General features: G+C 34.2%; 1 protein-coding gene across 7 annotated transcripts in view; it reads left to right on the forward strand.

Moving 5' to 3' along the window:
• LOC138705059 (small subunit processome component 20 homolog) overlaps positions 1-12,826 on the forward strand; it is a 297,829-nt gene that overhangs the window by 180,311 nt on the left and 104,692 nt on the right. For all 7 annotated transcript variants that reach the window (XM_069833649.1, XM_069833650.1, XM_069833644.1 and 4 more), the window contains one exon: positions 9,541-9,738. In XM_069833649.1, the coding sequence (XP_069689750.1) occupies positions 9,541-9,738 (198 nt within the window). The remainder of the gene's footprint in view (positions 1-9,540; positions 9,739-12,826) is intronic.

The raw sequence follows: 12,826 nt of genomic DNA on the forward strand, positions 1-12,826 counted from the left end.
GGCCTGTATCAATATGCAGTTGAAAACTTTCTCCAAGAACCGAGTTTTTATTCGAATTTTTTTTCCAGCTCTTTGAACCCAACACAGTTCTTCAAATGCTCTAAGGAAAACTCGTGTTTATGAAATGCTCGTGTAATATTCTCAAAAATCTGCCACGCAGTCTTTTTGATATTGATTAGTAAAGATGGCCAACATATACATTTTGGAAATAACTACTATCACACAGCCATTTATGTTTCTCATGCTGATGAGATTTAAATTTTCTAGTGAAAGTTTCAGAACTAGCACAGTGATTACTTCAAACTCGCCCCAAACATAACACCATTGTGGATATTGCAATGTTTAACATATTACGTTTTATCGTCTCCTTTCCATAGAGAAAAAGACATCTGGAGTAGGGAACACACTAAATCATACGTTGGATTCATTATAATTCATGAAATAATTATGTTCTTACGAGCAACCGCACACATCACACAATAATAATTATAATCACAGAAATACCAAGAGCTAGCATTCAAAACCACGTTACAGCAGATGAACGGGTGCCAAAACATTGAAATAGCATGCATACAAACACATCTTACTTCAAACAAGTGAAGAAAACAGAAGAAACCCCAGCATTATATTGAAAAAGCTTATGCAAAAAAGATGTCCAACACCTAACAAGTCAGTTATGGTTGGGTTGTCATGGCAACCAACTTTAGAGTTTCAGGTCTCCTATATTTTACGGGTTCTCCCATATTTTACTACATTTTTGCCAGTCTCACTTATTTGATAATATTTTCTCCGTTAATTTATTTAAGTGGTAAATATGAATAGTGCTATGATGCTATGAAAGTTATTTCAATTACATATTTTGAAGTGTAATCTACTGTGACAGTTCTCAGTAATTTTCAACCTATTTTGTTAAGGTAAATTTCAGTTGTAAAAGTTTCTGAATTAATACAAAGCAAGTGGTGAGTATTAATAGTGCTATGAGATTCATTTTAAACTTTTGCTTACAGTTACACTGTAGGTACATAATTTGCTCCTAAAAGTAAAACATGTCGATAATGTCTTGATGGAACAATTTTGGTAATTATTTCCAAAATCTCCTGTATTTTCAGTTTGAAAACCTGGCAGCCCTAACCAGCTTGCTTCCTCATCTCCCCTCTGCCTAGGCATAGCACTCTTGGATGCACTAGATCTCACTCTCTGAAATGAAATGGCTATGCGTGATAGCAAGGAGATGTCTAAGTGTTAATGTACACAAACAATACAAAATTACAAATTATAACTGTGAACGATATAATGAATGCATTAATTAATTTACACACACACTCACGCACACACACACACACACACACACACACACACACACACACACACACACACACACACACACACACGGGGAGAGAGAGAGAGAGAGAGAGTATGTGTGTTTTTTTTTTATACAGGATGAGTAAAGAGTATGGAACAATGTTTGTAACTTTCTTATTTCTAATTTTATATTAAAAAAAACTATTTATACAAAAGTTGTAGGGTATCAAAGAAGGAATATTTTGAACATGTTTTCAAATACTTTGCTTTTCATTTATAAAGGGTTTGCCAATGAGTCTGTTGTTTTTAAATGGCATCATGTACTTATTTTGGCCTGGGTAGAGTAGTCGGTATAGCGCTGGCCTTCTGTGCTTCAGGTTGCGAGTTCGATTCCAGCCCAGGTCAATGGCATTTAAGTGTGCTTAAAAGTGACAGGCTCATGTCAGTAGATTTACAGGCTTGTAAAAGAACTCCTGTGGGACAAAATTCCGGCACACCGGCAACGATGATATAACCTCAGCAGTTGCAAGCGTTCGATAAACCATAATTTAAATTTAGTATTCATTTCCCTATTTTTGGATTCTTCATGTCTCAGTACGTACAAAAAATCTTTTTTTTTTTTTTTTTTTGCCATTTATAAACTATTGTTTTGTAAAACAATGACAATGTATGTGTACTGAACAAAGGGAAATTTTAATGCTTCAGTACATCAATTTGAGGAGGCTTTAAACTAAACAATTGTAGACAAAAGCTAATAGAAACAAATGAATAAAGCTAATAAAAAGCAATTGGATAACAATATTAATATTATTTAAATTTATAAGTCAAAAAAGACACATTGTAGGATATGCACATTGAAATTTAACTGCAATAGTAATACAATACATGGACTTTAAAGCAAGAAAATAATTAAAACCAAAATTAATATTGTTGTGTTGTATCACGTGTTGATTTCAAGTGCTCAAAATAGCCCCCATTTACTGCTAAACAATGGATAAATCTGTCTTTGAAATTGTTTAATGTTCTCAGCAACACTGTTCGACTAATCTGCTGTATTTCATCCCTAATTCTTCGTTTTAAGTCTTCCAGGTCTCGTGGTTGGGCCTGGTAGAGCCTCCACTTCAAATATCCCTGTAAGAAAAAATCTAATGGATTCAGATCAGGGGGTCTTGGTGTCCATTCAGTATTTTCTCTTCTGCCTATCCATCTTCCTGAAAATACTTGATTTAAATAATTCACCACCTCCCCTTCATAATTTGCAGTGGCATCATCTTGCTGGAAATAAGATGATATCTTGAATTCCTCCTCCTTCACCAGGGCATAAAGTACCACAACCTGGAATTATTTCATTCTGCAGAAGGTTTAAATACAGTTCGGAATTTAAGTTGCCATCAATGAAAACTGAGCCTATAAATCTACCATTAATTATACCAGCTCACACATTTACTTCTTTGTGGACATTGTATGTGGTGTTCTATCATCCAACGCGGATTTTCCTTAGCCCAGTAATGCCAGTTGTGACAATTTACATTACTGTTTAGACAGAAAGTAGCTTCATCGGAAAATATGATTTTTTTCACGAGGTTAGGGTTCTGGTTGAGCATGTCATTGAGGGTTGCAGCAAACTGAGTACGTCTATGAAAGTCATCTTCACTGAGTTTTTGCTGCAGATGTACCTTGTATTGGTGCCATTTGACTGCCTTCATTAAGTTGCATATGGATTTTTGGCTTGCATCGTGGTCAACTGCAAGCTGGCGAGTCTGTAAATGTGGGTTTTCTTCTACTGCTAATACAGTATCAAGAGGTTTTTCACCATCTGTAATTTTTTTTTGGCCTTCCAGGCTTATTTTTAACACTTCTAGTTTCATTGGAACTTTCTTAAAATTTTAGATACTGTAGAATGAATAATGTTCCTTTTATTAAATAAGACACAAACCCCTTCTTGGGTCCTCTTTCTATCATCATTATCATCATCATCATTAGTATTTCAATTCGTTGTCCTTCCGTAAGATTTGTAATGATTAATTATTTTCAGGAAGATATTGAAATGAAATAACCATTGTTATTCAGTTCTTTTTATTATCTTTATTCCGTTTTTTCTATTAGCTTTCGTCTGCAATTGTTTATTCTAATGCCTCCTCAAATTGATGTACTGAAGAATTAAAATTTCCCTTTCTTCAGTACACATACATTATCATGAAAAGAGGTAATTTTTACAAAACAATAGTTTATAAATGGCAAAAAAAAAAATGAAAGCATAGCATTTGAAAACACTTTCAAAATATTCCTTATTTTATACCCTACAACTTTTGTATAAATAGTTTCTTCATAAAATTACAAATAAGAAATTTACAAGCATTGTTCCATACTTTTTAGTCACTCTGTATATAGAGTGCACATATTTTAACAGGAGGTTCTTTGTATGAAATAGAACCAGTACTTCTAATGAAATATTTTTCTACAAGTTCAACCAATAAAATATAAATTGTGTGGAAAGTTTCATTGCCGATGTTTTCAAATATCTTTAAAATTGTAAGGTTTACTCTGAATGTCAAGATAGATATTAAAAAGATGAACAGTTTATGTATTTTTGTCTTTGTTTCCATAAAGTGAACTGTTTATTCACAAATTAATGCTCAAATTTTATTATCTGTACATTTTGTGTAACTAAACCCACTAAACCATTAGTATTGTACATGGCATTAATTTCTGAATAAATAATCACTCATGCAAAAAAGTCGATGACATAAATTGTTCATCTTTTTAATATCTATTGCGACATTCATAGTAAACTTCAAAATTTTAAAGAGATATGAAAACATAGGCAACAAAACTTTCCACACAATTTTTTTTATTGGTTGAATTATGGTTGTAGAAAATTATTTCATTAGAAGTATTGGTTCTATTTCATACAAAGAACCACCTGTTAAAATTTGTGCATTCAAACTCCTAACACTCTGTATAAGAGAGATTATATATATATAAACAGGTGAGTTGGTAATTAAAATTCATCGAAGGAGAACTGTCACTAATTCAATGCAATATTTAATACAATATATATATATATATATATATATATATATATATATATATATATATATATATATATATATATATATATATATGGTATTTTCTGCTTGTAGATAATTTTCAGTTTAAGATTTATGACATATTCATAGTGAGTGAAAGACCTCATTTCATTACATATAAGTGATGGTAAAATACATTGTATCAAATATTCTCTAACAATAATACTGGAAAGATTTTCTGTTTAGCATTAAAAGTGATGGCGAAAAGTAACTGTGCTGCCATCTAGTGGCTTGAAATGTTGTTACACTCCTTGCATTGTCCTGGGTTACGCATTTATATCAATAAGAAAGCGCAAAGCAGTAGTATAATTTGGAGTCGCTATGTTGACAACATTTTAAATTAATAAGATGTTACAAAGTTATTAGAATAGAAAATTATCGTGTTTTCAAATGTGTAAGATTTAGTTGTACATGACTTAACAGCTTTCATATATATCACTTATTTTGTTTCCTAGCTATCTGATTGACCATTTTATTTTTGATGTAACAGTTTATTAGCACATTGAAATGTTTATCAATTACGATATTGGCACATTCACTGCAAATGGAAATGTTAACAGGGGGCACTACCATTTTAAATCGCTCTTTTGTTTACACCAGTCCTAGTTTTACAAAGAACATTATTAATTTAAAAAAAAAAAAACATCACAACACAATTTTGTCTTAGGAGATAAATATGCTTATAGAAAACCATTTTTGAATCTTTACAGTTTTTTGTGGTGTGTGTTGTTACATCACTTGCACGATCGCCAAATATCTGCGTAATTAATTGTTTTGCAGGAATAAAGATGTGGGGTGGAGCGCCATCTTGCATGAAGATTATGTTTTCCATATCGTGAGTCCTCAGTCTAGGGATGGCAAAGTTTTGTAACATGCTGTAGTAGCACTCCCCGTTTACTGTAACAGTCTGTCCATTATTGCCAACACCTATGGAGTAACAGTTATCGCGTCTGGCCAGGAAACCAGGTGGCCCAGGTTCGATTCCCGGTCGGGACAAGTTACCTGGTTGAGATCTTTTCCCTCAACCCAGTATGAGCAAATGCTGGGGAACTTCCGGTGCTGGACCCCAGACTCATTTCACCAGCATTATCACCATCTCATTCAGACGCTAAATAACATAAGATGTTGATAAACCGTCGTAAACTAACCTACTAAAAATAATAATGGTGGAGTTAACACGCGCAATTGAGGTTCGTTTTCCGACCAAAGTCATCAGTAGGCACTTTCCAATAATGTGGCCTCCACGATCTCCAGATTTTAATCCGGCCGACTTTTGGTTGTGGGTTTACCTTAAAGAACGAGGTTTCCTGACACATCTAACAACCCTACTGCAACTGAAAGATGCCATCCCGCAAGAAATTGTCAATATTCCACGACATTTTCTGCAAAATGCTGTGCATGGTGTTGCAGACAGAATGCTGTACGTTGAACAAGAGAACGGCGGACATCTTCCCAATGTTTTGTAAACCCCCGTTGTTTGCCCATCACTGTGATGTTTTTGTTTTTTCCCTATCTCAAATATAATATTTATAGCGCTTCAATGTTTGAACTGACTTTTGAAATACCCTATAAATTGAACACATGAAACAATATTTTCATAATTAGTGCACAAAATATACTATTTTTGTCCTAATTATTCACATTTTAGCTTTATGTATACCTACTATTAACACTTTGAGTCCGGAGCCATTTAAATACCCTCGTTACCGTGTGCCAGAAAGTTTTAAGGGTTCGAAAAAAAAAAATTAATAAAATTAATAAATTTAGAGATAAAAATATAAAATTTTAACAGGATTTAAATAAAGATATATACTTTTGTGTATGATAGTTGTATTGGTACTTACATTTCATCCTGAGAGCGTCTTGTTGTTGCAGATTTTGGCACATTATTCCAAGATTCCATAGATAATTCACACTAATTATATACATATAAAACACACTTTTGACACTAAATATTACACTCTTTCACATTCAGTTATCGTAGCATTAGTTTCTTTTCACTGCTACTCCCAATAGTTCACTCTTGTATGGTAGATTTCGAAGCAATTCCCGATGCAAAATCCCACATCCCATCTCGCACAGTAGATGGTCGTGTACTTCTGTGTGGCCTTGCCATTGTGATGCTTGTCTCTATCTGCGCAAACTTTGCACGTACGCTGTGTATGATCTTTTTGTTTCGATCCTGTACCAGGAATCCTGTGAGGAAAATGATCTTTTCCAACAAGCCTACCACCAGTACTTAGACGTGATTGTATCGTCATTTCCATCCCTACACTCGTAACAAGACTCTCTGCAACTTTTGCGATGAACTTGTGAAGTGTCAATTTCTTTACACATTTTTTGCGATGCAAAATATGCGCATTCACAAGTGCAAGATCAAAGAGGTGAAAAAACAACTTTTTACACCACTTCAATGATTTCCTCTGAAAGGAATAATATGAGAGCATCTGGTCAGATTTATCTACTCCTATTTTGAATTTATTATAGTCCACAACTGCAATGGGTTTTATTTTTTTATGCTCTCCTTTCGACGTTGTTTGAACAATGTGATCATCATGTGCAGTGCTTAGTAAATATACATCTCGTACATCACGCCATTTTATAGCTAGGAGATGATCTCTTTGTGCAGTCGGTTTTTCTCCTTTTTTTAGTTTTTCAGAAAATATATCTTTTGGCATTTCTTTGCGATTTGCCATAACGGTTCCTACTGCTTTTGTTTTAACAGTCCACAGGTGATCGAAAAGTTTTGGACTTGTAAAATATCTGTCCATATAGACCGTGTGCCATTTGTTTGTTACTGGTTCACATAATCTATTGACAACACTGAAAGCAGTATTATAATCTACCTCTGTTTCGTGTGCACCAGCATAAACTTCGAGACTTTACACATATCCATTGATAGCCTTGCACAGTTCATAGATTTTTATTCCATATTTATGAGGCTTTCCTTTTATATAAACTCGAAAAAATATTCGACCCCGAAATGGACAGATAGCCTCATCTATTGTAAGATTTTCATCTGGAGTGTACACGTCTCGAAATCTTGTTGTGAAGATATTCAAGAATGGCTTTATTTTGTAGAGAGGATCGTAGCCTGGCTGGTCTCTGGCAACACGTCTCTCAGTGTCATTTAGGTGCAGCATTGTGAAAATTGCCAGGAATCGATCCCGAGACATCCCAACTGTTTTTGTGTAAGTAGTGCGTAGAATTGACTTTGAATTCCAGTAATCCCTTAGAGGCGGCTTCTTTACTAAGCACATATGAATGACTATTGCAAAAAATATTTTTATTTCATTTATAGACACGTCTTTCCATTGAGCATATATAGATTTTGGTTTGATAGGGCCTTCATTTTTTCTGATATTGATTTGTTGTTTGGCATATTTATTTGTTTCTGATTGAATTTCCGAAAATACTGAATTGTCAACAAATAAATTGAATACATCAATGGCAGAGCTTTCGTCGTTTACTTCCAAATCTGGGTTCAGTCCCGGATTTCCAGAAAATATAGGTTTATTTACTAGCTGAATATTTTTGTTCCACCTTGAATTTGTTTCTGTGGGATTTCTAGAAGCAGCTCGTTTTCTTTTTCGTCCTTTCTCTGGTTGTGGTTCTACTGGTAGGTCTACAGGTTCTGTTTCTGGGTCTACTGGTACAGATTCTGTTTCTAGCGCTTCTGTTTCTGAAAGAATAAAATCTTGCTCCGTAGCAAAACGATTAGATTCCTCAACCTCATAATCTGAATCTGAATCATTCAAAATTTCACACAGTTCGGCACTCGTTACATATCGCTGCCGCGAAGGTTGCACATTTGTACTCATCCCTGGTTTATCCATTACGCATCGAACACACTTCCACTGTAATATCTAGGAACCAACTGGAGATATTATGAAACTTTTCCTTATGAGGCATTCTATATTTAGCCTGGGGTCATAGAATTACAGCTGGTGAATGTTATCTTATGAATGCTGACATAAACATTACTTAAGAAATGTTTCTCTTTATGCCAAGCTACCAGAGGTACAGCACTGAACTCCAGATGGCATAGCATGTAAATGCCATAAGCTAGAGCCCTCTGCTTTATGAAACTAATACTATATGAACAGGGCTATAATATGGCACAAGATTCATAATGATACCTCATATGGTTCTCTCAAAACGAATGTTCTAACTTTGCGCGCGAGCTTTGAATAAGTCGCTGAGGTTGAAGACGCAGCAGTACATTGTTCCAGAGGGCATAACTTAAAGTCTAATTAAATTGATGTCTTTGCTATATAAAACTAAAACTAGAAAGACGGACCTACAATACAGTGCAACATTCATGTTGAAAACTCAAACTGTTTTAGCGTAGTACATTTTTAAACTTGTAATGGTAATAGTACCATGTCCGGCATCTTGGTGAATTTAAATGCATGGTAATATTACCATGGCCGGGCGCAAAGTGTTAATCATATTAGTATTGCTCAGACATAATTTCACATTATTTTCACAACTAGTGCACTTGTACCATTTTTTTCCTAATTAATCACATTTCACTTTTAAGCATACTATTAATCATATTAGTATTACTCAGACTTAATTTAAATTTTACATGTTAAAATTTTTTGCAATCCTTATAAATGTGTTTGTGGCAAAGGTAATACAATTTATAGTTAGTATATATGTGTTCTGATTTTTTAATTTCATATTATAATGCATTCACATTTTCCCAAAAGTTTTAGAAATGTCACTTGTACCATCTTTTTTCTGAGCCCTTCAAATAATTCTACATTTCCCTGACATTGTGTGCAACAACATTGAGAACAATCCTTACGACTTATACCACGTATTTGTTGAAGAACAAAACTCATGTCACAGTTAACTGTGTAATGTTTCACGTCATCTTCACTGCCTACAATCCCTGTCACTAGATAGCACTGGTATGTCATGCACCACTTTAATCGTGAACTTCCAGTATTACTATTAGAGAGTATTTGATTGTATGTAGAGTTTTATAATATCTCATGTTCTTGTTCTAAAAGTGTTTTTTTATTAATTTGAAACATTGTCTCCTTTGCACTTGATATGTTTAGAATAAGGAGCATCTTCTGATAAGTTGTATCATTTGTTTAAATTGAAAACCAATATTGAGTATATGATTATTTTTCAGGAGAAGGATCTTTCTTTAAAGGACAGTGCAGGCTACTGCTTACGCAAAGTGGCCCCTACTTTATGCCTCAAGTATAAAGAAGTGCCATTAGATTTGGAGTTCCTTGTGAATGACACAATACTGCAATTAATTCGTACTGGTATCAGAGATAAGAATGAAACTGTCCAGCATGAATCCATAAAACTTCTTGGTGAGATGGTAAGTGTTCCATGTGGACAATATTTATTACGGAATTCATGAATTCTCTTCGCAATATTCTAATTTTCTCCTTTCACTTCCTTAACTCTTCCTCTGGGAGATGGATATTTAAATGCCACCATTGTTCTAGTAGGCCAGAACAAAATGCAAGCATTCAGTTTTTTTCTTCATTCCCCGTCCCCATGAACAAAAATAATTATTTTTAATTAAAATTTTATATGCTTTAGAATAAGGACTGAGTATAGATAAAATATTCTGCCATGTTCTTTCACTATCTTCTTTTTTGTGATAATAGCCGAAACATGGAGTTTTACACAAAGCCACACCACAACTTGTGCACGTAACAATGATCTCTTTCTGAGTTCATGAGATTAACAAGCTTTACACTTTCTCATTGCTCCTTTTTTCCTTCTTAGCACACTGGAGGGAGGGTAGGAGGGCACATGTATAAGTTTATAAATATTCATATGACCTGTAGCTTTATGGGCATTCTTTTTCAAAGTGACATAGATGTGACTGCTGTAATCGTCCATTTCAACTGAGTGCTGCATGCATACAGTTATTGCAGCATCATGAACTTGGTCATCCACTGCAGTCTTCTGCCTTGATTTCTAGTCTGTGGGCCACACAATGGGCCATTAGTGCCTGCATGCTTTAGTACATGTCTGTGTTCTTTCTCAGGGAGAAGAAGAAGGAAGGCAGTAATTGTTTGCACACAGTCCAACAAAAAAATCTCTGAAACCACACTCTTTAGAAATATACAGTCAACTCCAGATATAATGAACCTGTACGGACTTGCATATCTCATTCACTATATCCAAGGTTCGCTAAATCCGAATGTCTCTCCCCTAACCTTAAGTGACAGGAATGAATAAAATTGTGAACAAGAAAATAAAAGACTATACAGTAATTAAAATATTTCATTTTTGTGGAATGGCTTACGCTGTATACTGTTACTCATAGTTGATTTACTTAAAATATGCTGCCCCCCCTTATCCTCGTGTGAAAGACCATGTTCAATGTCACTTACAATATTCTCCTTATCTTCAAAAGAAAACACTTTACACTTCGACAATTTTATATAGTACATTCACTGTTCGAACACTATGGTGTGACTGCATACTCAGCCTTGGAATTTCCAGGGTCACTTAATGGAAAGTGGAAAGGCGTTATATATGAAATGTGCAGGGACCAGACAAAAAAAGCGTATTACACGGGAGAGCATAATAAGCAGGCGCGTCTTATCGAGGTTTTACTGTACTAGTGGAAACACTAGGAATGTCCCACTTTGATTATTGTGATTTCTACTGACTGATCTTAATATCAACCAGTCGCAAAGATTACGTGTTCATAATTCTTGTGTTTGCTTTGTCTGCAATGTCCATTACGCTTACCACAGTACCCCATCCGTCCAAACTCTAAACTGGCTACGGTTCAATGAATAGAAATTTCATTCCCTTGTTTTGCTTTTCCATGTTCTTCGCACTTCTGCATCAACCTACCTTGCCTTCCGCTTCAGTCACCTACCATCTTATCACAATCTTTACACAAAATAGCCACATACTAGCCATGCCAACACATAAGACATCATCATATTCACCATTATACACAATCTCGTTATTGCACTTGTGGAGTACCCTACCCAGTGACATATTGTTGGAATTTAACAGTATTCAAAAACAAACTTATTAAGCATCTTCTTACTGTATAGAGTGCACTGCAGTAAACTGAGTATTCTAACTTATTGGAAATGTTTCGAAATTTGTTACTGTGTTGTTTCTCTTGATATTTGTACAATCAGTTACTTATTTTTAAATATTTAGTCATTTTCTTTAAGGGGAGTGGGTAGTGATGCCTGTGCGATTAAAAAATTTCAGTACAAAAGTTTAGTTCAATATTTCTAAGCTTTTAGTGCTCAGAGTGGAATAAAAATTTCCATGCTTATACAATCAATCATTCTGAATTCAGTGGTATAAACAACTAATTAATTTCGTATCCAAGTGCAAAAGAGAGGCCCTAACTGATAACTTGTTTTCCTACTTTGCTAAGTGTACCTTATTCTTCAGGTGCACATTACTTGCTACAATCTTTACTCATATGCCTAGAATTTTTTTAAGTTATCTAGTAATGTAAATTGTAAATTCTAAAGCAAAATTTAGTTAAATATTTCAGTCCTAGTGAAACAGAAAAAATATTAAACTTTAACATTTTTTGCAATTTTTTTTTTCAGTGCATATCTGTTTTTTCTCGTGTTATGTGTGTGATATTCTTAAACCCGTTGGTCCACGATGTAGAACACAGGCTGCAGAAAACACTGTAAAAGCTTCATATAAATCGATTCAGTAGTTTCAGAGAAAAATACACTTAACTTTTAAAAATGTCAACTTATGGAAAACTGTATTAAAAAAAAGAAGAATTATGAACTACATGCACCGCGAAATTTAAAGGGCTTATTTGCAGAAACACCCCCCCCCCCCCACACACAATATTTATATTGTTTTCAAGAGCAAGTTTTATACTTTTTTTTTAACACAAAATAAAAAATCGAATTTTTTACCCCTAATCACTACCTGGTTCCCTTAATCACTAATATTAGGTAGTCAGTATAATTATTACATTAGTATTTTTTGTGCCCATTGTGATCTTCTTTTTCTACTTGTATTTTTTTTACTCCACTCTTTTTTGGATTCGTGTTTTTTTGTAGTTGTACTTGGTAACTTTATTTTTATTTCTTTTCTGTATATGCCTCTTGTATTCCAGTGGTATGGTAGAGAAGACTTAATGGCCTTAACTCCACCATATTAAATAAACAAAAAATAAATAAATAAATAGAAAAGAACTAAATTATTGATGGTAGAGGGGAGGGTGCAGTCCCTGTGATTTTTTGTTAATAAAGCAGCTCTGAGATAGTTTTTCTTTGAGTATTTAATTTTGTTGTCTTTCTCTACACTATTATTCCATTATCAAGCTATTATTATCTCAGTGATTGAATAGTTTGTATAGTAATAGAATTGTTATTAAACCAAGAAACACTGGTACCTGAACAGAAAGTCTGTTGTTGCACTCAGCAAAGTCTTAGAGTGAGCCT

This window comes from Periplaneta americana, chromosome 8 (assembly GCF_040183065.1).
Source record: "Periplaneta americana isolate PAMFEO1 chromosome 8, P.americana_PAMFEO1_priV1, whole genome shotgun sequence".
Taxonomy (NCBI): domain Eukaryota; kingdom Metazoa; phylum Arthropoda; class Insecta; order Blattodea; family Blattidae; genus Periplaneta; species Periplaneta americana.